A 27,733-nucleotide genomic window follows, 5' to 3' on the forward strand; every position below is an offset into this window, starting at 1 on the left:
TGAGTCTGGGAGAGGGGAGGGGTGTCAGCACCTTTGCCCTGGAAGCCAGACAAAGGAAGGGGTTGGCTGGAGGGTGTTAATTCAGTTTCGGTTTTGGGCTGGGTGGTTGGAATTCAGGGAATCCCAAGCTGGGGACTAAGCTTCCTGAACCCCAGAAGGACTCGACTGAGGGGTCCTGGCTGTGCCTACAGGCTCTGCTGTAGCCTGCGTTCCTGTTGTCCAATAAACTTTCTGTTTTACTGGCTGGCTGAGAGTCACTGTGAGTCCCAGGAAGAGGGGTGCAGGGCCCTGACTCCCCCACACTACGTGACACCGGGCGGTGTCCTCAGGCTTCAGGCAGATGAGTTGCAGATACATCTCTGGAGATGGTGAATCAGCCTTGGACGAGCTGGCGGGGTTTACAGTACTGCCGGCCCAGTAGCTTACATGAGAAATACACGACAGGCCCCTGCAAGGAGCCTGATGGATTCAGCTAGTCGAGACCTCTCCGACGGTGAACCCAGAGGCTTTGCAGGAGAGGCTGAGAGAGTCTCCGGACTTTTTCACATCCCCTCCGGACTCCACCAGCGCCTGGGACCGGACACCTGGGAATAAACACACATTAAAACACACTGGCATTAGAATCAATAACTCAATATACTGCAGGGTATTCAGGGGGAAACCTACCTTCCAGAGCTGCTACAATGAAAACTAAGTGGATGCAAACTCTCATTTTCCCGGGTGCTGGAGGGGAAAGTTCTCAGGGACTGGCTGGTCACTGCACAGACCCGGGGGCTGCGGATTGTGTCTCCGGGCGCAGCCTGGGCAGAGAGAGGCACAGATTTAAACAGGAAACTGTCTCCCTCATTTGCATATTCCCCTTCTTATAGGAGAGACACAAACCCTGTCCCTGAATGCTCGGAGTTATTTGGCCTGGGGGTCTAGGAGAGGGAGTCGGACTGGTGATAACTCTGTGTCTGGGCAGCGCCCAGCGAGTGCGGGGCCATCGGACCACACAGCCGCACAAAGCTGGCGAGAATCCGCTCCCATCCCTCCAGGTGTAAGGGCCGAGCTACGGTCCGATCAAGGGACTAGAAAGACTAGAGCCTTTAGCGGAGTTTGGATCAGGGCTCTGGAGAGGAGGATATTCGGTCAGCGAGCGGGGCAGCATCGGGTGCAAACCTGTTTTGTATCGATGCCAGAGGGGTTCGGAACCCGAGCGGCGCTTTCACAAGGTATTAGAGCCGTGGTGGCAGTGGGTGATTTGTCAAAGGAATGTAAGACCATTAGTGCCCAGTTCCCAACACATTGCAACAGGGTTTTTAACACCCAGCACAATTAGGCACCTTGGAAAATCCAGGTCCTGTTTATTACACCTAGAACAGTTGATCCCCAAATATTCCCCTGCTGAGCTGCGCATTTTCACTTCAGTGTCTGCTAAGGGACACAGTGGAACAGGGTAAAGTCAAGAAGCCCCCGTTGTTATGGCCACATGGTCATGTGCGTGTGGATATTGAGCTCTGAAACCTGAGGACTGATCTGTTCTTCACTCTGGTTGTAGCTCCCGTTCCCGTGCCCAGTGCTGGATTGTTTGGGGAAGTGCTGCCCCCGCGCGGCGCATGGCGGAAGGGCGGTTCTGCCGCTCGGGTTTTTGTACGAGCCCCGCCGGGATTCCCCGCACTGTGTCTCTCGCACAGTAATAGCGGGCGGTGTCCTCGGGCTTCAGGCCGGTCATTTGCAGATACAGCTCACTCTTGGGATCATCCCTGGAGATGGTGAATCGGCCTTTTACCGAGTCACTGTAGTATATGCTGCTGCTGTAAATGCTGGCGACCCACTCCAGTCCCTTCCCGGGAGCCTGGCGGACCCAGTGCATCCTGTAGCTGCTGAAGGTGAAGCCGGAGGCTTTGCAGGAGAGGCGGAGAGAGTCTCCGGGTTTTTTCACATCCCCTCCGGACTCCACCAGCGCCTGGGACCGGACACCTGGGAATGAAGATGAATTACGGGGAACATTAGTATCTAGGGCAGCAGAATAACAATCTCCCGAGTGACGCTACAACACAGGGGAAGGGAGAAAATACCTTCAAACGCTGCTGCAATGAGAACGAGATACAAGCAAAGCCTCATTGTCCCGTGTTTGGAGAGGAGAGTTCTCAGGGGGGTTGTCTGGTGAGTGCCCAGAGACAGGGGCTGCGAATTGTCTGTCGGGTGCAGCCGTGCAAGTGAGGGAGTCAGATTTAAAGAGGAAAATCTCACGCCCATTTGCATATTCCGCTCCTTATAAGACACATTCATTATTTCCTAGAAGGAACTCAGTTACTTTGTGTGGCTGATAAGGGCATGTCTACACTACAACATTAGGTCAATTTATTTAATTTGACTTTAAGCATCCGATTTAACAAATCCGATGTTGCTACTCCCCACTAGGTGGCTGTGATCGACGGAGCACATCCTCACTGCCAGGGGTTGCATCGACTCAAGGAGTGGTGCACTATCCCACAGTCCCTGCAGCAGACTGGAATGCTGGGCTGGGGTCCCATTGCCTCATGAGGGTGGCTATGGCTGCATGTCATCGGCCTCCCATGTATGTCGCTCAGAACCAGAGCGGCTGTTCTCCAGCTTGTCCTGTGGTCGGCTTGTCTAAACTCCTTTACTTTCATGCAGCATTGCTCTGTGTCCCTGGTGCAGCCTTTATCCACCATGCCCTGTGTGATTTTGGCATAGATCTCAGCGGTTCTTTTGCTGGTCCAGAGCTCTGCCTACACAAAGCCTTCCCTCCACACAGCAATCAGATCCAGTGTCTCCCTCTCCATGAATCTAAACTCTAAATTTAACCCTATTAGTGATCTTAAACATTAACTCAAACTCTAAATCTAGAGCAAATCTTAATTCTACATTTAATTTATGGTGGGACTTTCACAGAAGGATCAGGGGAGTATGGAGCCCTGTCTTATTCAGTGGGAACCGCACTTGTAAGAAACAGTTTCTGTAAAAAGATGCTACTTTGTTTGTACATGCTTGAAAACTGTTATCATATTTCTGCCATTATCTCAATCATTACGATTTTGAATAGAAACATCCAGAACTGATCCCTGGAGAATCCCACTTGTTATGCCCATCTTATTTATTGTTATGTCCATCTAGGTTTCATTTCCATAGTTTGTTTATGAGAAGGTCGTGGAAGACAGTATCAAAAGCCTCACTGAAGGCAAGATATACCACAAGTACTGCTTGTAGGCTCGTTACACTGTTAAAGAAAGCTACCAGGTTGGATTTACATGTGACTGCTTGAAATACCCTTTTTAGCAAAGTTGGACCTTTCGCTGCTGTGGGTAGCATGGTCCTACAGGTAGTATTTTCACACACACATATGTGTATGAAACTGCATACTATAGGGATGTGCTACCTGTAACACTGCAATGTGATGAAGCTGATTCCTCTGTAGGAATCAGCTACATCCCATGGCCTTTTTTTTTTAGCAAAGTTGGACCTCTCGCTGCTGCAGGTAGTGAATTGTTACCATTAGCAGTTCCTGAGAGCTGCGAAGGGCCGGACCTGTTAGCCTTGTGGTGGACAGTGGGAGATCTATTCATGGTGCACCTCACTCTGAATCTATACAAGTGCTCACGGCTGCTGAGGCAAGGAGTCCAGGAGGGATGCACACCAGTGACATAGTAACCGTAGTGACTCTATGGTGACATAACGTGAGTTAACCCACACTTAAACTGTAGATATGGCCCCAGGTCTATGAAATGTTTGGGAGTGTGAGGGCAGACTACGATTCATTCAGGGGGAGGCAAGTGGGGCAATTTGCCATGGGCCCAGCAGGGCCCCCCCCCGAGAGTTTTTCGGGGCCCCTGGAGCTGGGTCCTTCACTCGTTCCTGGGGCCCCGGAAAACTCTCGTGGGCCCTGGGCCCCGAAGCTTCTTCGCTCCCTGTCTTCGCTGGCGGGGGGTCCTTCCGCTGCGGGGCGGAAGAACCCCCAAATTACTGCTGAAGCGGGGCCTGCAGCCAAAGTGCAGCTGGGTCTTTGGCGGTAATTCGGCAGCGGGGGGTCCTTCCGCTCTGGGACCTGCTGCCGAAGTGCCCCGAAGACCCGCGGACCCCCCACCTGCCAGCAAATTACCGTGGAAGACCCGGCTGCACTTCGGTGGCGGGGAGGTCCCCGCTGCGGGTCTTCGGGGCACTTCAGCAACGGATCCCGGAGCAGGACCCCCCACTGCCGAATTACTGCCGAAGCAGGGCCCCCCGCCGCTGAAGACCCCAGGCCCCCGGAATCCTCTGGGTGGCCCTGGGTGGAAGGCTGGTTTAAGTGGCATATGGACTCCCTGAAGGAGGAGCCCAGGGGCCCAGTACCCTCACCAAGGGGAGGGACTGAAGTGAAGCCCAGGAGAGGGAAAGGACCCTTGGTTCAGAGCTGCCCTCTGGAAGGGGGCTGACCTGTTGTGTGATGGGCTGAGACCCAGGGGGCCCAGTGGGAGACCCTGGAGAAGACACTGGCTGGGACTGGCCCCTGTGGCTGAGAAGGAGCCAGCAGGGGTGTGAGAGAAGAACTCCCCATCTGGGCGGGGGGGCTGCCCTACAGGTAACATGCATGTGTAGAGGAGAGTTAGGGGCTTGATAGGGGGATCTGCAGAAGCCAGCACAATGAGTGGGGAGCTGCCTGATCTACCGCCTAGGAAATGCTGATAAGGGGTTGGGTCCTAAGTCCCACCTGTTCAAGGGAGTTAGGTGCACAAATCCAGTTGGGATTCCCAGGCCCCTCCTGGAGTCAGGTGGCCCCAGCTGTTTCCATACAAAAATGCACCCAAACCCCCTTGTGCCAGAGAAGGATTCGTTGGTGCTTCCCTTAGCTTTTAGCCTAGTGGTTAGAGCACGTGCCTGGGACATGGCAGATCCAGGTCTCTTCTCCTCTCCCCACCTACCCCAGCCTGATGTGGGAGCAGAGATTTGAGTCCATATCTTCCACTGTCAAGGGGAGGGTGACATTTGCGGTACAGACACCCCCAGCACATCCCATTCTCTTTTAGACAAAATGAGTGTTAATTTAGTCACGGTGGAACAGCATGAACAGGAGAGATTGAAAGACCCTGCCCCAAAATACCCCATAGCCTAGTGCTTAGGCCATTCACCCGGGACTGTTTTGCTGATGTGACAAATGACTGTGTCACAGGAGCCTAATTCATATTTGAGAAGCGACTTAGGAGACAGGAGAAAAAATTACTGACAATGAGGTGTAAGCGAGTTAGGAGCCTAAGAAGTTTTGGGAGGAATTACCCCCTGTGTGTTTACATGGGCAAACGCTCTCTGGGGTGACTAAAGGCTCCAGTGATCTCCGGAGACCCGGGTTCTCTCACTGAGGGTTTTTGAATGGCTGTAGCTGTGGTTTGTGTCACTGTGTCCCTAGCACAGTAATACGTGGCCGTGTCCTCGGTTCGCAGGCTGCCCAGCTGCAGATAGGCCGTGCTTATGGAGGTGTCCCTGGTGATGGTGAATCGCCCCTGGAAGGCCTGGGCATAGCCAGTGCCACCTGTACTGGGGGCGATATATCCGATCCATTCCAGGGCTTTCCCGGGAGCCTGCCACACCCAGCTAACGTAATAGCTGGTAAAGGTGTAGCAGGAGGTTTTACATGTCACCTTCGCAGACTCTCCAGGCTTCTTGATTTCTGCCCCAGACTGGGTCAGCTGGATCTGGGAGCTGACACCTGAAAATGAGTAACAATAAAGAAGAAAAATATGATTAATTTCTCTCTTTTTTCCCTTCTCTTCCCAGATTTATCTTTCTATTGCTCCTCCCACCATAGAATTCTCTGAGCTCCTTGTGTACTTATGAATTTATCCCCACAACACCCTACCACATAGGGATGTGCTATTATCCACATTTTACCAATGGGAAACTGAGTCACACTGAGATTCAGCCTGGGATTTTCCAAATGCCTAAGGGATTTTGACACCTAGCTCCCAGTAAAACCAACAGGAATTTAGTACCCAGATCCCTTAGGCAATTTTCATATTAAATGACTGGTTTCAAGTCACATGTGAAAGAAACAGGATTCAAACATAGAAGACTGGGACTCAATAATTCTCTCTTAGCCATAAAACCATCCGATGCTCCACCTGCTGTCCGAGCTAGCTGCTTGTACGTTTACGCCACTTACCCAAGAACGCTGCCAAAAGGACAAGGAACCCCAGACATGTCATTTTAATTCTACCCAACCACCTTGTGGGGTGCAACAACAGCAACTGTCTGGCTGCCCAGCAGATTTCCAGAGAGGATCAGTCGCTCTCCTTTATCGTGACATTTTTCTGCTTCATTTGCATGTGGTCATTGCTAAAGCATTTGAATAAACCTCAGCTGCACCGACCTTGGCAAATAAATGACCTCAGAGCCCAGAATGACAGACTGATGGGGCCTTTGCAATGGAATTCATGCCCCAGTTCAGGAAAGCAGGAAACACGCTGTTAACAATGGGATTTCGGTGTGAGTGTGAGTTTAGAGATAAACAGGAAGATCCTTCCCGTGTAAACCATGGGGCAGGAGGGTGGGCGGGGGGGGGGCTGATTTTTCTTTGACGGCTGATTTGGTTTCAGAACTGTTTCCAGGGATTTTCATTGATCTGCGAAAAGTCCATTTGTCCTATTCACAAGAAACTTCTCTCGGAAGCACCTGCCGCTGCTGTTGTCTGGCCGCTTGCTGCACGAGAAGGATGGGTGCGAAGTCAAGGAGCAGGTTTGCTAGGCACAGTCAGTGAGCAGGTGTGGTTATGTTATAGGTACGTGTTATCCACAAACAGGAGGAGAGACTAGATGCTTGTAATATCCTGACCTGGCCCTAAATTATATGAATCAGGAGAGTCCTCTTCAATGTCTTGAGTATGAAGGCACGTCTCTGTGTGTATCCTATGAATTACCAGCCAAACAAACCAATGTTCAGTGTGGCCAAATGTCGCTTGTCTTGTAGTTGGCCAGTTAGGCTAAGAATTTCAAAGCCACCAAAGTGAGCTGGAATCCCAAATTGTGCATCTAACTCCTGTAGTCAGCTCGGGGGGAAATCTCATTCTTAACTGTGAGCAAGTGACAGCCCCTCCCTGTGCTGCCCCAGGGGTTTGCATGGCTGGGAGTGGATTTCTGCTCACTGTGTATCTAGCACAGTGATACTGGGCGGTGCCCTCGGGCTCTCAGGCCGGTCAGTTGTAGATACAGCAGGTTGTTGGGATTGTCCCTGGAGATGGTGAATCGCCCTTTGCCCCAGTCTGTAGCTATCTCCCCCATCCTGCCTGATGCTGGCTACCCACTGGAGCCCTTTCCCGGGAGCCTGACGCACCCAGTTCATCCAGGAGCTGCTGAAAGTGAACCCCGAGGCATGGCAGGAGAGTTTTAGGGACTCTCCTGTTTTTTGAGTCGTCCACCAGACTCCACCAGCTCCACATCACACCGGACACCTGTGAACACCAAACATACCGGTAATGTGGCCGATGCATAGTACTATATAGAATGTAACTGTTTATTGTTTATTGGGGAGGAACAGCTCAGTGGGGGGTAGGTATAGCTCTAGTGGTTTGAGCATTGGCTTGCTAAATGCAGGGTTGTGAGTTTAATCCTTGAGGGAGCTACTTAAGGATCTAGAGCAAAAATCAGTACTTGGTCCTGCTAGTGAAGGCAGGGGGCTGGACTCAATGAGCTGACAAGGTCCCTTCCAGTTTTAGGAGATTAGTATGTCTCCAATTTTTTTTTATTGATATAACTCTAGGGAACAAGCACACACCTGAGAGAGAGGGAGCAGAGAGCAAGAGAAGGGATTTCCATGGGGAGAGCATGATGGCAAACGGAGAGAACTAGACCCAGAGGCTGCAGAAACGGGTGTAGTTTGGAAGGGTCTCTAGGCACCTTGGCTTTGAATTTGCCTCATGGCTTGTTTGTGGTGTATAAAGAGCAACTGGGTGGAATTGTGGTTAAAGCTCCAGACCCAGGCAGGGCTGCGCAGAGGCTTCAGGGTCCTGGGGCAAAGCAATTTCGGGGGACTCCTCCATAAAAAAAGTTGCAATACTATAGAACGTTATATTCTTGTGGGGGCAAATTGCCCCATTTCCCCGCCCCCGCCCCCGGCCCTGGACAATGAATCGCCCTTTCGGTGACTCGGTGTAGTGTGAACTCTTTCCTGTGTGCTCCGCCCTGGCGACCCGCTCCGGCCGCTACCCAGGAGCCTGACGGACCCAGCGCGGAAGTGGAACCCGGAGATTCGATAAGCGAGGCGGAGTCAAAGGGCACCGGCGGGCTCTATGTACAAGGAGCAGTTTGTGTAGGTACAGAGCTGAAAATGACGTTTTCTAACCGGCAGTGCGGTGCCCCTTCCCCGTCTGCCGTGGTGTTTGCTCAGTGCTGCCCCTCGTGGTGGACGGGAGAAGGGGCCTCTGCAGCCCCCCCTTTTCTCTCACTGACCCCCGTTTTGTATTATTAGTAAAACCAGAAATGAATATTTGAGGGTTATTTATTTATTCGTTTAACCCAGGATCTTTTTTCCTCCCAAGGAAATGTCTCTTGTGCCAGAAGAGCAGCATTGGTGGGGAAATTATTCAATTAACCAGACAAAGGGGGAAAAATCAAACAAACAAACAAACAGTCTTGGTGTAGTCTAGTGCCAAAAGCTGAGAGTTCCGGGTCTTTCTGCTGGAATGTGTCACTGACACTGGTGACACTAAGGGGGCGCTAGACTGAACCGGAGTGAACCTGGTTGAGGCTCCATGGCCTGTGTTATGCAGGAGCTCAGAGCAGTTTCTCACACTGCTCCGCTCCGGCCTTTATGTCTCTGCATCAGTGCCTGTCCGGGAGGCTGGGGGTGGGCTCAGAACGTGTCCCCGGCAGAGGAAAGAAAGAGGAAGGGACCCAAATAAGAATGTTCTGTCCTTTGTGAGAGCTTGTGTCAACTCCTTCACCTTCAGTAGAATTAAGGAGGAGGAACAATAATAAGAATAAACAGGGTTTGCTGCTGCTCGGCCCTTTCCCAGAGCTGATCTCATTGTCACTTACAGGCCTGGGGCGCCCCCAACACCAAACCGCTTCTCTGATCACTGCAGGGAGAGGTTCTTGTCTGAGCTCAGCCCGGCTTCCCCTCACTGTGTCTCTCGCACATTGATACCGGGCGGTGTCCTCGGGCTTCAGGCCGGTCAGTTGCAGATACAGCTCACTCTTGGAATCATCCCTGGACCTGTGACCAGACACCTGCAAATAAACCACGTTGTAAATCATATGTGTACCCATAGCAATAATAAAATTATCCTCTGCCTCTGCAGTGAGTTAGGGGGAGAAATTACCTTCCAAAGCCGCTCTAATGAGAACAAAGTGGAGCCAAAGCCTCATTTCCCCAGGTGCTGGAGGGGAAGCTTCTCACGGGATTGGCTAGTAACTGCACAGATGATAGATGATGGGGTGTATGGGGTGGGTAGATAGATAGATAGATTAGATAGATACAGGGGGTGTATAGAGATAAATAGGAGCTAGTGTCATAATCTAGTGTCCAGCTAGTGTCTTAACAAAGTCCCAGGGACCAGGCGATTCTGGTGCTTCTGTTGTGCCTGTTGCTAGTGTGTTGCTGGGTAAAGCAATGACAACTCTGTTAAACCAGATCGATACCATGACAAGGGCTCAGGAGAGCATGGAGGTGATTTGACTGTTTTACCCACTGACAGTGTGGAAACTTTTAACACGAAGGAAATAATTCCAAAGCTTGTGTGTGTTGAGCTTGGTAACTCGCCTGTTGCCAGCAAGAAGGGCGGCAAAGGTAAAGAGAGGCCTCTAACCTTTTAACTATGGAGTCTAGCAGCTTGCCTGGAAGGGGGTTGTATAAAAACCCTCTGGATGGGCGGAGGTGATTCTGGCTTTAAGGGACACTCAGAGGGAGTTGGTTGTGGCTCAGCAGAGCGACGCGTCTGTGGAGCAAGATAAAGGAGAATTGTTGCTTATAGAATCTCTTAAGGCGAAGAATCCTCATGTTGGTTTTGCAGCAGTTTGCTGTAAGTGAGAGGTGTGAACGTGATTTGATTAATGGAGAGCAGAGATTTTAAAAGGTCTCTCACCTCCCATATGGCACCTTGGGGTACGAAGGGGAACGGTCCGCGGTAGCGGTCACTGTCCCAGCCCGGCATGGACATCTGAGTCAATTTTTCCCACATCTTGACCACAAGGGAGTGACAAATTGCTGGGGCGTTATGAAAACCCTGGGGGACCCTTGTAAAACGCAACTGTTGTCCCCTGGAAGTGAAGCCAAATTTGTACCAGGACTCGGGGTGCGAGGGAATGGCAGAGAAGGCATTTGCTAAGTCTGTTACTGAGAAGCACTGTGCCCCTGCTGCTACTGCAGCAGCCACTTCTTGGTACTTGGCCACTCCCGGGGCAGAGGCAGGGGGTTCCTGCATTTAATGCTCTAAAATCCACTGTCATTCGCCAGGTCTTCCCAGCCCCTTTTACTACAGGCCAAATTGGGGCATTATTAGTACTCGCCATTTCACAATAACTTCCTGTTCTAACAATCTTTTAATGGTAGAATTTATCCCTTCCTCTGCTTCTAAAGGATACTTGTACTGGCGCTGTGGAGGGCGGACAGGTCCTCGGATTAAAACCTCAGTGTCAATTTTTCCACATTCTAATTTATTTTTAGCCCATACCCTGGGAACCTTCTCCACCCATGGGTCTCCTTCTTCTTGCCTCCTTCCGGGGCCTTTACAGCCGCACACCGTCCTACTGCATTAATGGAGGGGATGGAAGTTTCTGCTGCCTCTTCACTATTTGCCCATAGGAACCCGTTGGCTAAATCCACAATAAGCCCCACACGTTAAGATAAGGCAGCCCCAATATTCCATCCTCCGTACCCACATCTCCAGTTTGTTCCCGCTTCTGAATACAATAATCTACCCATGATTCCCAACTTCCTACACGGGTCAGGCTCAGTCTCGTGATAAATGCTTCCACTGTCTCCCCTGTGTATGATACTAGTTGTGTATCTACACAACTAGATCTACAATTGACTTGATATAACAATAGCTACATTGACTTGATGTTAATTGGGTACCAAGCATTTGCCACAACTTGTATAAATAAATTAGCTATTTTAATTAGCTTATGGCATCTGATTAGCCATTTCCGTTACACTCTAACACTTCTGCTATTGGGTAGTAACAGAACCAAGAATGGGAATAGCCAATGATGTATCCAGCAAGCTCTGGGACACCCCTTCCTGCATCAGTTTTCCGTTGGGGGTGTGACGTTATGTGGATTTTATTTGATGACAGTGTTTTTAAAGAACCGCTCATCTTTAAGTCTAATGGGACTTGTGGTGCAAGGTCTTGTGGTCCAGTTAGTGTAAATCCGGAGTAACTCGAGTCTAGCGGAATCAGCTGCGGTGACTTTACGCCAGCGGAGGATTTGGCCCCAGGGGCAATTCGCTCCATCCGTTGGGTCTGATGCGAACCCCAATGTGCTTGTTCCCGTTACACTCACAGACGCTGCCCTGTGAGTCTGACACCGAGACGGGCCCGGGAGAGCCAACGTGCCAGGTCAGCAAGGGGAGAGCAGGACAGGACTCACTCCGGATTGGGGTTCACAGATGAAGCGGGGGATCTCTGCACCCAGCGGGGCTCTGGGCAGGAAGGGGAGACACGTTGCCCGGGAACGGAAGGGTTAAAACTGCCGGGAGGTTTGTGTTATATTCACCCGGGTGCCGGGTCTCCTGTCCCAGCCCGGAGCAGTGTGTGTGTCACTGCTGCCCCCGCGCGGCTGCCGGGAGAAGCGCGATTCCGCAGCCCGGGTTTTTGTATGATCACAAACCGGTTTCGTGTCACTGTGTCTCTCGCGCAGTAATAGCGGGCGGTGTCCTCGGGCTTCAGGCCGGTCATTTGCAGATACAGCTCACTCTTGGGATTATCCCTGGAGATGGTGAATCGGCCTTTCACTGAATCAGGGTAATATGTACTACTCCCACCGGGGTGTATTTCAGCGACCCATTCTAGTCCCTTCCCGGGAGCCTGCCGGACCCAGTTCATGTAGTAATTGCTGAAGGTGAACCCGGAGGCTTTGCAGGAGAGGCGGAGAGAGTCTCCGGGCTTTTTCACATCCCCTCCGGACTCCACCAGCTGCACCTGGGACCGGACACCTGGGAATAAAGACAGGTTGTAAATATTGGTATATAAACAGCGATAATGTCATCTATTGTTCTAGCTCTGCCCGTTATTCAGAGAAAGAAAATACCTTCCAAAGCTGCTACAGCGAAAACGAACAGAAGCAAAAATCCCATTTTCCCGGGTGCTGGAGGGGAAAGTTCTCAGGGACTGGCCGGTCACTGCACAGACCCAGGGGCTGCGGATTGTGTCTCCGGGTGCAGCCTGGGCAGGGAGAGGCACAGATTTAAACAGGAAACTGTCTCTCTCATTTGCATGCCCCCGCTTTATAAGAGACACACACTCCTGCTGCCAGTGATCTGAGTGACTCACCGCAGGGCTCCGGGTGCAGGAGTCAGACTGTCCCCTCCTGTGTGTCTGTGCAGCGCCGGGCACAGGGCGCTGAGATCCTCATTAGACTTTCGGACCCCTGGGAGGAATTAACAGCTCCCTGCAGTGACTATTTCCTCACAGAGGAACTGAGGGCCTGGCTATTGAATTCATCTGGTGACCCCTGCTGTGTGTATTCGGGGAAAGGGTAAATAACTGCTTCACTGCTTGAACCCAGCGGCTGCGGCTTCTCAGTGCCAGAGCTTCAGGGTCTGGGGATTTAGGGGTTTTCAGCAGGGGAGGGGAGTAGCCACATTTGCACCTTCCCCTTTCCCCAAGGGACTGGGGGATTCAACTGCGAGTGGGGTCCAGATCCCATCCCCGAGCTCCCGGGGGAGAGTGACGGACTAGAGCGTCCAGCAAGGACTGTGTGACTGTGTCTTTAACACGGTGCCTGATACTGGATCAAGCCCTGATACATTCATGTATCACCTCAGCATACAATGCTGGGGCCTCTCTCATTGCAACACCGATTTTCCTACCGTGCGCACAGGATGAGCTGTTTAAAGGGGACTCATTGAGTGTCCCTGAGTTTTTCTTTGCCCATTTTGAGCAAGTTAGAAGGAGTTTGATGTTGAGAAGTTGGGCGGTCAGCACCCCCAGAGAGGTGCAGCAATGGGGGTCCCCAACACGGGGCTCGCTGGCCATTGGACACAGCCGGTCCATGTGTAAGGCGAGAGAACAAAGGAAAATCCATTTGCTGTTATGCTGTTGAAATAAGCTATTTCCTGGCATGTGTGAGCGCAGCCGGGGCAGTTAGGCACTCTGTGCCCAGGGGACAGGAATGGCCTTTGGACACGTGTTTCTATTTCTTCCCAAACTCCCCCTTTCGCTGGGAAGCAGAGACGTGGGGAATAACACTGGTGTCCGTTCGAGCCCCTTCTCCTCGGCTCGGGGCCTGTTGGCGCAATGGCGCCGCTTTTCTGTCTCTCTGGGGTTGGTCCCGATGGCTCCGGTTGAAGATGTCGGTTGTTTGTGCCCTGGGAACACTCATCAATCGCGTGATTCTTGCTGTGTCTCTGCTCACCTGGCGCACATGGAATTCTCCCCCGCTCTGCACATTGGCTGATGTCAGCACTAGTGTGGGGACCCCAAACTGCCCCAATCAAAGGTGTACGAGGCGCCGCAGGAGTGTGCGTGAAAACAGGCCCATATCCCCCCACCCGGCACAGGCCTAAGTGTGGACAGAAGGGGGAAGGCTGCGGCAGGGGAATCAGGATCGTGCCCTTCTAAACTGCTGCGTGGGGTGCAGAGATTCCTCTGGCTGGCGGGACACAGTACAGGCAGGGGCCCTTGTGTAAGGCCCTCCACACGGGGTGAATTTCACCCACCCAGAATTATCCACGGGCTGAGGGGGGAGGTCACCTCTAGATTAGTGACCCCCCTTCCAGTCAATCATCTTCATTCGGGGCTCCGCACTGCCAGTGACCTTCCCTCGGGGCTAAGCTTCTCCCTTCACTGGGAGAAGGAGGGAGCCTCGCACTGGAGACTGGCTGAGCAGAAAGTCCTGGCGAGTCAGTGGGGGCATCGCAGAGTGAGGGCGGATGCACCTGCTCCTTCTTCGCTAAAGTAGCCACTGAGCGTCTGCTCCCTGTGCTCCCCGGGGCAGATGGAGCCAGCAGAGCCTCTCTCTCCCCTGGCAGTTGTGTGAGATCCCGTCAAGGGGAGATACTTGGTGCGTCTCTCTCTTCTCATTGACGTGGAGCGAAAGCGCCACCCCCAGGAAATCCCTTCCCCGGTCTCTGCAGGGCAGGTTTTTGGCTGATCCCAGACTGACTCCCCCTCACCGTGTCTCTCGCAGCACAGTGATACACGGCGGTGTCCTCGGGCTTCAGGCCGGGCATTTGCAGGTAGAAGTTGGCGCTGTCCTTGGAGGCTGTGAATCGCCCCTGGATGGTGGGAGAATAATACTCGCTCTGCCCTGGTTTCCAGTAGCGGACCAGCCACTCCAGCCCCTTTCCCGGCTCCTGTCTGACCCAGTCCATATAATCGCCGGAGACAGCGAACCCGCTCACGGCGCATTTCAGCCGAGTGGATTCTCCGGGCTTCTTCCTTTCTGGACCTGACTGGGTCAGAGCAACCTGTCACCGGGCCCCTGTGGGAAAGGGGGAGAGGGAGAAAAGCGACCAATGAGGGAACCGGTCACATGAAACCCGATTCCCCCTCAGTTAACAGGAGACGAATATCAATAAAAGCAGGTTACAAAATACGTTTTTAGATCGTTGCAGAAAACCAGGAACGTTCGCCCCCCTCCCCAGTGCATCTATGGGGAGAAAACACCTTCCAGAGCCGCCGCAAGGAAAAGTAAATGGAGCCAAAGTCTCATTTTCCCTGGTGCTGGAGGGGAAAGTCCTCAGTGGAGTGGCTGGTAACTGCACAGACCCAGTGGCTGCGGATTGTCTGTCCGGGGGCTGCTGGGACAGAGAGAGATTTAAACAGGAGACAGTCACCTATTTGCATATCCCTGTCCTTGTAAGAGACAAACCCCTTCCCGAGCCGCCTCGTTTTCTTTTCTGGGGCTCAGAGAAAATGGGCAGGTCTTTTGTTCCTGCTCTGGGCCTGACGCAAAGCTCAGCGAACTCAGTGGGAATCTGTCCTTTGACTGTGTTAATTGGATCTGACACTCTGCTAACGGTAATGCTGGAAACACCCAGAGTCGTATTTTCCAGCCGTCTGTTTTAGGTACCTCTCGGCGCGCCCCTCACCACAGCATCTCCGCGCCTCGCCGGATTCAGTGTATTTAATCTCCCCGCACTCCAGCGATGTAGAGAAGGGCAATCGTGTTACAGCGGGGACCCAGGGTCAGTGCGGGAGATGTTGAAAGGTCTCTGGGTGCCCTCACATGCAGGAAGGCACCTTGTGGGGTCTACAGAAGTGACCAGGCCTCTAACGCCTCTTGGTTTCAATGGAATTTAGGGGAAACTTTAGGAGCCTTCATAGCGTCATTCGGGGACAATGTCCTTCTTTGCGAGCCTACTTCACTTTTCAATCTGTCTTTGTGTGACTTGCCCAAGCTCCCAGAGGCAGGACATACCTACAATAATAACACGGTTCCCACGGAACACGCGGACTTTAATCTGGGCTTCAGCTCCGATTGGTTGGATGACACAGGGGTTGGGTCTGAGGGAACCTCAGGGTGTAGTTTTGTGGCTGCTTTTCTTTTCAAAACTGTTACCCGCCATTTTTCTCACAGATTTCAGGGGGATTGACGGGGTCAAAGTGCAAACGCAGTTTGTGTGTGTAACGGAGCAGGGTAGGTAGGTAACCCACCGCCCCTTGTCAGTCTTGTCCCCAAGGCCGTGCTGTGCCGCATTCCTCAGTGCTGCCCCCTCGTGGTACATGGGAGAAGCGGTCTCCGCAGCCCACCCCCCTCTCTGTTTTCCCTTTTTGGATTATTAGTCATATTACATCCAGAAAATGAATATTCTGATGGGTTTATTTATTTATTAATTTAACCCAGGATTTTTTTTCTCCTAGGAAAATGGCCCTTGTGCCAGAGCCACATTTGGTAGAAAAAAACATTCAACTGGAAAACAAACAAACAAACAAACAAACAAACAAACCCACACGGTGGGGTCTGGTGAGAGATGGGTGTCTTTCTGCTGGAATGTGTCACTGACACGGGTGACATGAAGTGCAATCCCAGCGTGGGTTATTAATTAGCAGGGGCGGCTCCAGGCCCCAGCACGCCAAGCGCGTGCTTGGGGCGGCAGGGGGGGCGCTCTGCCGGTCGCCAGGAGGGCGGCAGGCGGCTCCGGTGGACCTCCCGTAGGCGTGCCTGTGGAGGGTAGGTTGGTCCCGGCTTAGTTGGAGCATCCACAGGCACGTCTGCGGGAGGTCCACCGGAGCCGCAGGACCGGCGACCGGCAGAGCGCCCCCGCCGCGTGCCGCCGTGCTTGGGGCGGCGAAATGGCTAGAGCCGCCCCTGTTAATTAGGGTGATAGAACCAGAATGAACCAGGTGGAGGATCCATGGCCTGTGTTATGCAGGAGCTCAGACTAGTTTATCACATTCCTCCCTGGAGGTTTATGAATCTGTGAATATCTGTGGGCTCAGAATTTGTCCCAGGCAGAGGAAAGAAAGCGGAAGGGCCCCTGTAGCGAGTCGGTGTGGCTCCCCTCCTGCCCAGCAGAGGGCGCCCCCTCCCAGAAGCCCAGCTGCTCAGCCCTGCCTAAGGGTCTGAGCCCTCTGTTTGTTGCTGCCCCGCCCTGAGCAGGGGCTTGGGTAACAGCAATCAGTCTCAATAGACCCAGGCCCTCTGGAGCAGGGGCTTGGGTAACAGCAAGCAGTCTATAAGCCTAGGCCCTCTGGAACAGGGGGCTGGGCAACAGCGATCAGTCTCATAATCTGAAGGTTCACAGGTTCAGACCCTCAGGCAGGGGCTGAACACAAGGCACCCAGTCAGTTAGTGGAAGCCCAGGCCCTCAGTCAGGGCGGGGCAACAGCAGTTCAAGTCTATGAGCCCAAGCCCTAGCTCAGGGCGGGGCAGCAACACACAGAGGGCTCAGACCCTTATACAGGGCTGAGCAGCAGTTCTGTTTATAGGCCCAGGCCCTAGCTCAGGGCGGGGCAGCAACACACAGAGGGCTCAGACCCTTAGGCAGGGCTGAGCAGCAGTTCAGGTAAGCCTAAGTCTGAGCGCTGGGGAGAGGGGGAGACTGCCACCCGTGAGTGGGGTGGCAGGGGGGGACACAGGCCCACCCACTCCACTGTGTCCCAGCCCGGGGCCCTATTAGCGGCTAGCACGGCCGCTGGTCAGTGGGGTCCTGACCGAAACACACCGACATGGGCACCTCGGTGCCTATAGCCTGACAGGGGTCGGCTATCCCCGGGCTACAGTCCATCTCCCCCTCCGTGGGTACCTGCTCCTCGGTCGCCGGGAGGTCGGGCCAGTCCATCTGCATGGGCTCCTCGGGACCAGGGCTTGGGGGCAGGTCCGGCAACTCCTGCTGGAAGTCCGGTCCAGCGGCCTCTGATGGCTCCTCCGGGTAACAGCAGGGCGGAAGCGGCGGCGGCGGCTCCTCCTCGTACCGGGAGGGAGGAAGTCCTGGCGGCTGCTCCGGGTCCCGATCCCGGGGAAGTTCTGCAGGTTCCTCTTCGTACCGGGCACGGGGCAGTGGGGGCCAGTCCGGATCGCCGCCTCGGGTCCTGGAGGGTTCCCAGTCGGGAGCTCCCGCCGGCACGTCTGCTCGCGGCGGTGGCTGGCTCCTGACTGAGCTCTGGCGTTCTCCTTTTCTACTTCCTGTCCCGCCCCTTGACTTCCGGGGGGCGGGGACAGGAAGCGGTGGCTCAGCCCAGCTGGGCTTCTGGGAGGGGGCGCCCTCTGCTGGGCAGGAGGGGAGCCACACCGACTCGCTACACCCCCCCCCCCTTAAGTCTGGCGCCCGGCGGTCGGGGCCAGGCTCTTCCATTCCCCCAATACGGGACATGAAGTCCGCGTTAGTATGGTCCTTGCCAGCTCGATGCAAGATAGTAAAAGCATACGGCTGCAGGGCCAAGTACCACCGCATGATGCGGGCATTCTTGTCCTTCATCCGCGTCAGCCAGGTGAGGGGGGCATGGTCCGTAACCAGGATGAATGGCGCCCCCAAAAGGTAGAACCGGAGGGCTTCGCAGGCCCATTTTATGGCCAGCGCCTCCTTCTCTACCACTGCATAGTTTCTCTCATGGGGGAACAGCTTGCAGCTCAGGTACAGTACGGGGTGGTCCTGCCCATCTATTTCCTGGGACAGGACGGCCCCCAGACCTACCTCGGAGGCGTCGGTCTGCAGGACGAATCCTCTATTGAAGTCCGGGCTGTATAGTACGGGTTCTCGGCAGAGGCATCCCTGGAGGCGCCGGAAAGCTGTCTCGCACTCCTGGGTCCATCTTACCTGCCGAGGGCTGTCCTTCGTAAGTAGGCCGGTGAGGGGTGCCGCTATGGAGGCGAACTGTGGGATAAACCTTCTGTAATATCCAACCAGGCCTAGGAACTGCCGGACATGTCGTTTGGTGGTTGGGGTCGGGCAGTCCATTAGGGCTTGGACTTTTCCCACCAGGGGTTTTACTTGCCCCCTGCCAACGGTGTAACCTAGGTAGGTAGTCTCTTGCCATGCGATTCGGCACTTCTTGGGGTTAGCCGTCAACCCTGCCTGCCTTAGGGACCTCAGGACGGCCGCGACCCGGAGCAGATGGTCTTCCCACCGACGACTATAGATGACTACGTCATCCAGGTACGCGGCAGCATAGTCGTGGTGGGTTTGGAGTAGGCGGTCCATCAGCCTCTGGAAGGTTGCGGGGGCCCCATGAAGACCGAAGGGCATCCTGGTAAACTGATACAGCCCCGTCGGGGTGGCAAAAGCGGTCTTCTCCTTCGAGGTCTCCTCCAGGGGGATCTGCCAGTACCCCTTGCTGAGGTCCAAGGTGGTGATAAACCGGGCCTCTCCCAACCGGTCCAACAGCTCGTCCACTTGGGGCATCGGGTACGCGTCAAAGCGCGAGACGGCGTTTACCCGCCGGAAATCGATGCAGAACCGGCGGGTGCCGTCAGGCTTGGGCACCAGGACCACGGGGCTACGCCATTCACTTCGGGAGGGCTCGATAACGCCTAGGGCCAGCATCGCTTGTACCTCTTCTTCAACGGCCTCCCGCATTCTGTAGGGCAGTGGCCGAGTTGTTTCCCGGATCACCTTTCCGGGCTCCATCTGAATGGAGTGGCAGACCAGTGAGGTGTACCCCGGGACGGCGGTGAAAGTCTTCCGGAAGGCCCTCAGGAGACAATTCGCTTGCTTGCGCTGGTCTTCGGAGAGTGACTCCCCAAGCATGGGGGTCGGGGGGTCCTCTGCCTGGGGTACTTGGGGACCCAGTTCCGGCTCGGGCGGGTATGGGTTGATCAGGAGGCCCTCTCGGTCCCGCCAGGGTTTTAACAGATTTATGTGGTAACGCTGCGTTTCTTTATGTCTACCAGGTTGGCGCACCTCATAGTTAACGGCTCCCACCTTTCGGACAACCTCATACGGTCCCTGCCAGCGAGCCAACAATTTGGACTCGCTGGAGGGTAAAAGGAGTAGGACCTGGTCCCCTGGCTTAAACTCCCGAACCTGGGCCCCTCGGTTATAGGTCTGTTCCTGTCGCTCCTGGGCCTTCTTCAAATTTTCCCGTGCTAGGGTCCCCGCCTGAGATAGGTACCCCTGCAGCTGTAGGACATACTCCAGGAGGCCCTGGGCTGGGGAGGCCGCCTGTTCCCAGGTCTCCCGCACGAGGTCGAGGAGCCCACGCGTCCGGCGTCCGTATAGCAGCTCGAAGGGGGAGAACCTTGTTGAGGATTGAGGGACTTCCCGGACCGCCAGCAGCAAGGCAGGTAGAAACTGGTCCCAGCGGCGGAGCTCCCCTGGTGGGAACTTCCGCATCATCCCCTTGAGGGTTCGATTAAAACGCTCCACCAGCCCGTCAGTCTGGGGATGGTACACGGAGGTGCGGAGTTGTTTTATCCCCAGAGGAGTACATACTTGTTTCAATAGCCGGGACGTAAAATTGGTTCCCTGGTCCGTTAAAATCTCCCGCGGGAGTCCGACTCTTGCGAAGATTTTTACTAGTTCCCCGGCAATCGTCCGGGCGGTCGTGCTACGTAGCGGGACGGCCTCCGGAAACCGGGTGGCATAATCGACGAGGACCAGAACATACTGGAATCCCGTTGTGCTCTTCGGGAGGGGCCCCACCAGGTCCAGGGCAACCCTCTCGAAGGGTATCTCCATTAACGGCATAGGGATCAGTGGTGCTCGAGGGACCCCCGGGGGTGCGGCGAGTTGGGGCAGGAGGCACAATACGTCTGGACGTCCTGGTGGATCCCTGGCCAGAAGAATCGTCCCAGGATCCGGGCCAGCGTCTTTTCCTGCCCCAGATGGCCGGCGGCCGGTACATCATGTGCCAACTTTAGGACGGCCCGCCTATGACACTGCGGAACTACCAGCTGGGTTTGCGGCTCGCGGGTGCGGGGATCCCGGTCGATCCAATACAGACGGTCCTGTCGTAGCTCGAAGTGCGGCCATTGGGCGGCTTGTTGGGGGTCCTGGACTACCCCATCTACCGCCGCGAGCTGCTCATAATAGCGGCCGAGCGTGGGGTCCGCTCGTTGGTCCCTGCAGAAATCGGTGTAGAGGCGGGGGTCCCGGGGGGGTTCCGTAGGCTTTTCTGTGTCGGTTGTGACTTCGGGTTCCGCCTCAGTGGCGCCGCCAGTGGGCTCGGGTAGGGGCTCCCGGGGTTCCGCTTCGAGGGTCGGCGTAGCGCGTAGCACCTCTTCGAAGGCAGGCCAGTCCCGCCCCAGGACTACGGGATACGCTAAATGAGGAGCTAGGCCGACGATCAAACGCCGGGTGACCCCTGCGACCGTCAGGGAGACGCGAGCACTGGGATAAGGCCGGATATCCCCATGAATACATTGCAGGTGTATGGGCCGCAACCCGGGGTCCGGCGAGGGTCCCAAACTCTGGTGGATTAGTGTCTGGCCACAGCCGGAGTCGATCAGGGCCTCGACATCCTGGCCCCCGACGACGGCAGTGACGGTGAGTTTGGGACTCAGGGCGGGCCGAGCTCGGTTGTGTCCTGCCCAGACCTGCCCATAACTGCAGTCCATATCTGGACAGTCCCTCTGGAGGTGTCCTAGCTTCCCGCAACCAAAGCAGGGGCCAAGCTCCGGCCGTTTACTTCGGGTGGCCCCTCGGGTTGGACTTCGGGGTGGAATCCGTCGGACCCCCGGGGTTCCGGGACCGGGACCGGCAGGTCCGGTTCGGGTGGCGGCGTCCCGCCAACGGGCTTGCGGTTCCGGCTGGGAAGTAAGTCCGCGGCCGGGAGTTCGCACCGCCTTCGCGGGGCTCCCCTTTTTCTCCAGGCGAGCAGTCTCAGGCCTGGGGCTGGGTCGCGGGAGCATCGGCCTCATCGCCGTCTCGGCGGTGAGGAAATCCTCCATAAGTGTCACTGCTGCCGCGAGCGTCACCGGTCGATGGCGGAGCACCCAAGCTCGTCCACGTGAGGGCAGGATGCTAATAAACTGCTCTAAGACGACCTGCTCTGTCACCTGCTCTGCAGTCCGGAGATCGGGGAGGAGCCAGCGTCGGCCGGCCTCCTTTAGCATCTGGGCCACCGCCCGCGGCCGGGCGCCCTGCGGGTACGTCTGGCTCCGAAACCTCTGCCTGAACGTCTCAGGGCTGACGTCCAGCGCGTCTAGTATAGCGGCTTTGACCCGGTCATAATCGCGTGCGTCCTCAGTCGCGAGGTCTCGATAAGCCGTCTGGGCCGCCCCGGTCAAGTACGGGGCTAACAGCGTAGCCCAATGTTCTCGGGCCCACCCAGCGACTAGGGTTACGCGCTCGAAAGTAACTAGGAAAGCTTCAGGGTCATCATTCGGGCCCATCTTGGTCAAGCGGAGGGGAGCCGCCATCCGGGGGGCTCCGGCCCCCTCACCCCCCGGTCCTTCTGCGGGGTGAGGGCGGGTAACCAGGAGCTGCTGAAGCTGGGTCCCCAGCTGCTGTAACAGTTGCTGCTGCTGCTCCAGCTGGGCCGCGTGTAGCTCCTGGGTGAGCCGGAGGTGGGCAGCATCCCGTTGCTGCTGCTGCTCGTGCTGAACAGCCTGCAGCTGTTGTTGCTGTTGCATTTGAGCAGCCTGCTGCCGCTCTTGGCTCTCCACGAGGCGTTGGACTAAGCGCTCCATATCCATGGTGGTCCAGGGAGGGGTAGATAAACCCCGCCCCTCTCGTTACCCTTTCTCACAGGGTAGAGGTTCGGCAGGGCCTCAGAGAAGGCACCAGTGTAAGCTGTTGGTCGGGGCTCAACTCTCCGGCTGGCGGGAGGGGAGCCACACCGACTCGCTTCTTTTCTTCTGCTGGTCTTTTAGGAGTCACAGGGAACAATGTTAGACCGCCAGGCCCTCTGGTACAGGGGCTGGCCAACAGCAGTTCAAATAGGCCCAGGCCCTCTGGAGCAGGGGCTGGGCAACAGTAGCACAGATAAGCCCTGGCCCCCTGGAGCAGGGCAGGGCAACAGCAGTTCGAATAAGCCCTGGCCCTCTGGAGCTGGGCAGGGCAACAGCAGTTCAGCTAAGCCCTGGCCCTCTGGAGCAGGGGCTGGGCAACAGTAGCACAGATAAGCCCTGGCCCCCTGGAGCAGGGCAGGGCAACAGCAGTTCGAATAAGCCCTGGCCCTCTGGAGCTGGGCAGGGCAACAACAGTTCAGCTAAGCCCTAGCCCTCTGGAGCTGGGCAGGGCAACAGTAGCAATCAGTCCTAATAAACCCAGGCCCTCTGGAACAGGGGCTTGGGTAACAGCAATTAGTCTCAATAGACCCAGGCCCTCTGGAGCAGGGGCTTGGGTAACAGCAGTTAGTCCTAATAAACCCAGGCCCTCTGGAACAGGGGCTTGGGTAACAGCAACCAGTCTCAATAGACCCAGGCCCACTGGAGCAGGGGCTTGGGTAACAGCAATTAGTCTCAATAGACCCAGGCCCTCTGGAGCAGGGGCTTGGGTAACAGCAATTAGTCTCAATAGACCCAGGCCCTCTGGAGCAGGGGCTTGGGTAACAGCAAGCAGTCTATAAGCCTAGGCCCTCTGGAACAGGGGGCTGGCCAACAGCGATCAGTCTCATAATCTGAAGGTTCACAGGTTCAGACCCTCAGGCAGGGGCTGAACACAAGGCACCCAGTCAGTTAGTGGAAGCCCAGGCCCTCAGTCAGGGCGGGGCAACAGCAGTTCAAGTCTATGAGCCCAAGCCCTAGCTCAGGGCGGGGCAGCAACACACAGAGGGCTCAGACCCTTATACAGGGCTGAGCAGCAGTTCAGTTTATAGGCCCAGGCCCTAGCTCAGGGCGGGCAACAACACACAGAGGGCTCAGACCCTTATACAGGGCTGAGCAGCAGTTCAGTTTATAGGCCCAGGCCCTAGCTCAGGGCGGGCAACAACACACAGAGGGCTCAGACCCTTAGGCAGGGCTGAGCAGCAGTTCAGGTAAGCCTAAGTCTGAGCGCTGGGGAGAGGGGGAGACTGCCACCCGTGAGTGGGGTGGCAGGGGGGACACAGGCCCACCCACTCCACTGTGTCCCAGCCCGGGGCCCTATTAGCGGCTAGCACGGCCGCTGGTCAGTGGGGTCCTGACCGAAACACACCGACATGGGCACCTCGGTGCCTATAGCCTGACAGGGGTCGGCTATCCCCGGGCTACAGTCCATCTCCCCCTCCGTGGGTACCTGCTCCTCGGTCGCCGGGAGGTCGGGCCAGTCCATCTGCATGGGCTCCTCGGGACCAGGGCTTGGGGGCAGGTCCGGCAACTCCTGCTGGAAGTCCGGTCCGGCGGCCTCAGATGGCTCCTCCGGGTAACAGCAGGGCGGAAGCGGCGGCGGCGGCTCCTCCTCGTACCGGGAGGGAGGAGTCCTGGCGGCTGCTCCGGGTCCCAATCCCGGGGAAGTTCTGCAGGTTCCTCTTCGTACCGGGCACGGGGCAGTGGGGGCCAGTCCGGATCGCCGCCTCGGGTCCTGGAGGGTTCCCAGTCGGGAGCTCCCGCCGGCACGTCTGCTCGCGGCGGTGGCTGGCTCCTGACTGAGCTCTGGCGTTCTCCTTTTCTACTTCCTGTCCCGCCCCTTGACTTCCGGGGGGCGGGGACAGGAAGCGGTGGCTCAGCCCAGCTGGGCTTCTGGGAGGGGGCGCCCTCTGCTGGGCAGGAGGGGAGCCACACCGACTCGCTACAGCCCCAAATCAGAATTTCCCTGACACAACTTCAGGGCCCGATTGGTGTCAGTGTGTAGGGGATGGAGGCGCTTCAGCCCTGGAGCCATCCCGTCCCTCCCCGTAGTGGGGCTGTGGTACGGCGGGTCAGTGCCAGGGGAGGGGTCGGGTCACAGGGTTCCATTGGGCTCAGACACCCCTGCAGACTGTAATGTCGGTTCTCTCAGCCTGGGATAGTGGGAGGCGGAGGGGGGAGAGGAAAGGCGGGAGGGGCAGAGTGAGGGGCACAGAGTGTGTTGGGGGAAAGGGGAAATGCCCCATCTCGGGTTCCTGCAGTGCAATACCCCGGGGACATGGGGAAATGCAGTGACTGAAGCTATGAACACGAGCACTCTGCTTCGGTGAAATGTGCAGGGGAGCTGTGATTTCCAAGCCCCTAGGAGTGCTGGGTTCTCACTTCCCAACCATTTCACAAGTCTGGTTTGTGACCAAACCCTGGCTTTGAAAGTCCCGGCCTTCTGTACGGGAGGGGGAGGAGAAAATCCCCTCAGTGGTCCCGGGGTCCCTTGTTAGGAAATATTCCCCCCCAGTCTCACACAGAACGTTTTCCTGCCACCACGTGGCTACCGACCTTCCTTCAGCTTTAGTTCATTCTGAGCGGGTTTTGTCTCTTGGCAGCCTAAAATATGTCCCTCGATTTCACAAGTGGCTCTGGGGATTTCTATTAACCCCTGGCAAATCTCTCCCTAAAAGTCACATCTTTTCTCTTTCCCTCTCCCCCCGGTTTATGTGTCTGTCACCTCTGTGACCTGGCAGGCTAGGATCCCAGAGCCAGCCTTGTCACAGCAGCAAGGGAAGAAGGTTTTATCGGAACCCGCCGAAGAGGTGCGGTGCGGGGGATCGGACGAGAGGTTCATTTCTCGCTTTGGAAGGTGGGACTCCAGGAAGCCCTGTCCAGTTTGCTCTGTATGGACAGACTCGCTCTGGTCTGTCTGAATGAACAGACAAAGAAACAATTACAATGAGAACTTGCCTAGCAGCTGGCACCTACGGGAATTTCAAAGCCAACTAATGAAAACGCACTGAGTGGGGCGCTGTCTGACCTCCCTGCTGGGGGATGCTGAGGAGGGGTTGGGTCCTAAGTCCCACTTGTTCAAGGGAGTTAGGTGCCTAACGCCAGTTGGGATTCACAGCCCTCTCCTGGAGTCTGGTGCCCCCGCTGTTACTTAACCCCCACGACCCAAAGCCCTTGAGCCAGAGAAGGATTCGTTGGTGCTTCCCTTAGCTTTTAGCCTAATGGTTAGAGCACGTGCCTACCACATGGTAGAGCCAGTTAAATTCCCTCCCCCCCCCCACCTGATTTGGGAACAGGATTTGAGCCCACATCTTCCACTGTCAAGGGGAGGGTGACATTGGGGTGCAGACACCCCGTTCTCTTTCAATCCTCATGAGTATTAAATTAGTCACAGTGGAACAGCTTCAAGAGGAGAGATTGAAAGACCCCTCCCCAAAATACCCCATAGCCTGGTGCTTAGGCCATTCACCCAGGACAGTTTTGCTGCTGTGATATGTGACTGTGTCACAGGAGCCTGATTCATACTTTGAGAAGTGACTTAGGAGACAGAAAAAATGTATTTACAATGAGGCTTAAGTGAGTGAGGAACCTAAGATATTTGGGGGAAATTACCTGCAATCTGTTTACATGAGTAAATGCTCTCTGGGGTGACTAAAGGCTGCATTGTTAGCAGGAGACCTGGGTTCTCTCACTGAGGGTTTTTGAATGGCTGTAGCTGTGGTTTGTGTCACTGTGTCCCTAGCACAGTAATACGTGGCCGTGTCCTCGGTTCTCAGGCTGCCCAGCTGCAGATAGGCCGTGCTTATGGAGGTGTCCCTGGTGATGGTGAATCGCCCCTGGAAGGCCTGGGCATAGCCAGTGCCACCACTACTGGGACTGATATATACGATCCACTCCAGTGCTTTCCCGGGAGCCTGCCGCATCCAGTTAATATTGGAGCTGGTAAAGGTGTAGCCGGAGGTTTTACATGTCACCTTCGCAGACTCTCCAGGCTTCTTGATTTCTGCCCCGGACTGAGTCAGCTGGATCTGGGAGCTGACACCTTTAAATAAACAACAATAAAAACATAATTAATTCCATTCTTTTCCTCCTCTTCCCAGGTTTATCCAAGTCCTTCCATTGCCCTCCTCATGGCAGTTTCTGATCTGCTTGTGGGTAATGACGAATTGATCCACCCCGCACTGCTGGGAAGGCGGGAAGTGCAGGTCTGACCATTCTGCAGAGGGGAAACTGAGGCACAAACCCAGCCTGAGATTTTTCAAGCTGTCTAAGGGATTTTGACACCTAGTTCCCGTTAAAATAACGTGACTTGAGTGTTAAAATCCTCTTGATGGCTTTAAAATTCTATCCTATGTGATTTGTTTAAAGCTCTAGGATTTGGAATCCAGAATTCCTGTTCCCTCTGCTACGTCTTAGTCTTATAACCATTTCCCCTGCCCTAGCCCAGCTGTCCTAACCAGACACCTGTGGGTTCATCCACTCACCTGAGAAAGCTGCCAAAAAGAAGAACCCCAGACAGATCATTTTCATTCTCCACAACAACCTGGTGGGCGGCAAAGCAGTAACCCTTCGTCTGCTGGCAGCTCTTCGGTGAGGGTCGCCTGCTCGCCTTTATCAGCCAATTTCCCTTCTTCATTTGCATGTGGGTGTTGCTAAATCATTTGACTAAACCTCAGCTTCACGCACCGTTACAAATAAGTGACCTCGGAGTTTAGAGGGACCCAGTCATGGAGGACGCCAGAGCAAATGAATGAAATTTAGGCACCAATCTAGGAAAACACTAAATCACACTGACCTCAGTGGTACTTAAATACGGGCTTACAGATTATTGGTAAAATCCAATATTAAGATGCCTAATTCTGGACCAATAAAATGTAACACCCAGGATATGAAACTGAAATAACAGAATCAATGAACGTGTAAACACTAGTCCTGTGTCCTGTGATTTTCAGACCCTCCGAGGAGCGCTGGGTACTCAGCTTCCACTGATTGGAAAGGGATTTGGCTGAGCAAACCCTCGCTTTGTCCTCAGCACCTAAGGGTGGAATTTTCAATGATTCCCTGTGAGTGTTCCCGGGTTCAGTCTTTGGGAAGAAATGCTTCATAATCGAACATGACAGTCTGCTGCCACCATGTGGGTCTGATAAACAGAGAAAACAGTCCCTCCTTTTCTTCCTTTAGGTTAATGTAACTTGCTCATTTTTGTCTCCTGTAACCCATAGGGCAGGGGGGGGGGATTTTTCTTTGACGGCTGATTTGGTTTCAGAACTGTTTCCAGGGATTTTCATTGATCTGCGAAAAGTCCATTTGTCCTATTCACAAGAAACTTCTCTCGGAAGCACCTGCCGCTGCTGTTGTCTGGCCGCTTGCTGCACGAGAAGGATGGGTGCGAAGTCAAGGAGCAGGTTTGCTAGGCACAGTCAGTGAGCTGGTGTGGTTATGTTATAGGT

The 27,733-nt window shown here is 55.1% G+C and overlaps 1 protein-coding gene and 1 gene segment (V, D, J or C); both read right to left on the minus strand.

The window, feature by feature from the left end:
- Positions 1 to 4,950: 4,950 nt before the first annotated feature.
- Positions 4,951 to 12,267, minus strand: LOC123347668 (immunoglobulin mu heavy chain-like). Its single transcript, XM_044984924.1, has 5 exons — positions 12,222 to 12,267; positions 11,802 to 12,126; positions 10,055 to 10,068; positions 5,376 to 5,686; positions 4,951 to 5,091 (listed from the first exon to the last, which is right to left on the minus strand). Exons 1-5 carry the CDS (start codon positions 12,265 to 12,267, stop codon positions 4,951 to 4,953), a joined length of 837 nt encoding a protein of 278 aa, XP_044840859.1.
- A 12,726-nt stretch (positions 12,268 to 24,993) lies between these two features.
- LOC123347669 lies at positions 24,994 to 26,844 on the minus strand. The segment is given in 3 exon segments: positions 24,994 to 25,200; positions 25,976 to 26,325; positions 26,768 to 26,844. Coding segments are annotated over 3 exon segments (603 nt in total).
- Positions 26,845 to 27,733: the final 889 nt, after the last annotated feature.

Source organism: Mauremys mutica, chromosome 13 (genome assembly GCF_020497125.1).
Source record: "Mauremys mutica isolate MM-2020 ecotype Southern chromosome 13, ASM2049712v1, whole genome shotgun sequence".
NCBI lineage: Eukaryota > Metazoa > Chordata > Testudines > Geoemydidae > Mauremys > Mauremys mutica.

Bases quoted from the DNA above. Each gene is read 5' to 3' on its own strand.
- LOC123347668 (XM_044984924.1), bottom strand. From the start codon at position 12,267: ATGGGATTTTTGCTTCTGTTCGTTTTCGCTGTAGCAGCTTTGGAAG. The intron at 12,127-12,221 runs GTATTTTCTTTC...CTTTATTCCCAG, and splicing joins CGCTGTAGCAGCTTTGGAAG to GTGTCCGGTCCCAGGTGCAG. The intron at 5,092-5,375 runs GTGACACAAACC...CCTAAGCACTAG, and splicing joins ATTACTGTGCTAGGGACACA to GCTATGGGGTATTTTGGGGC.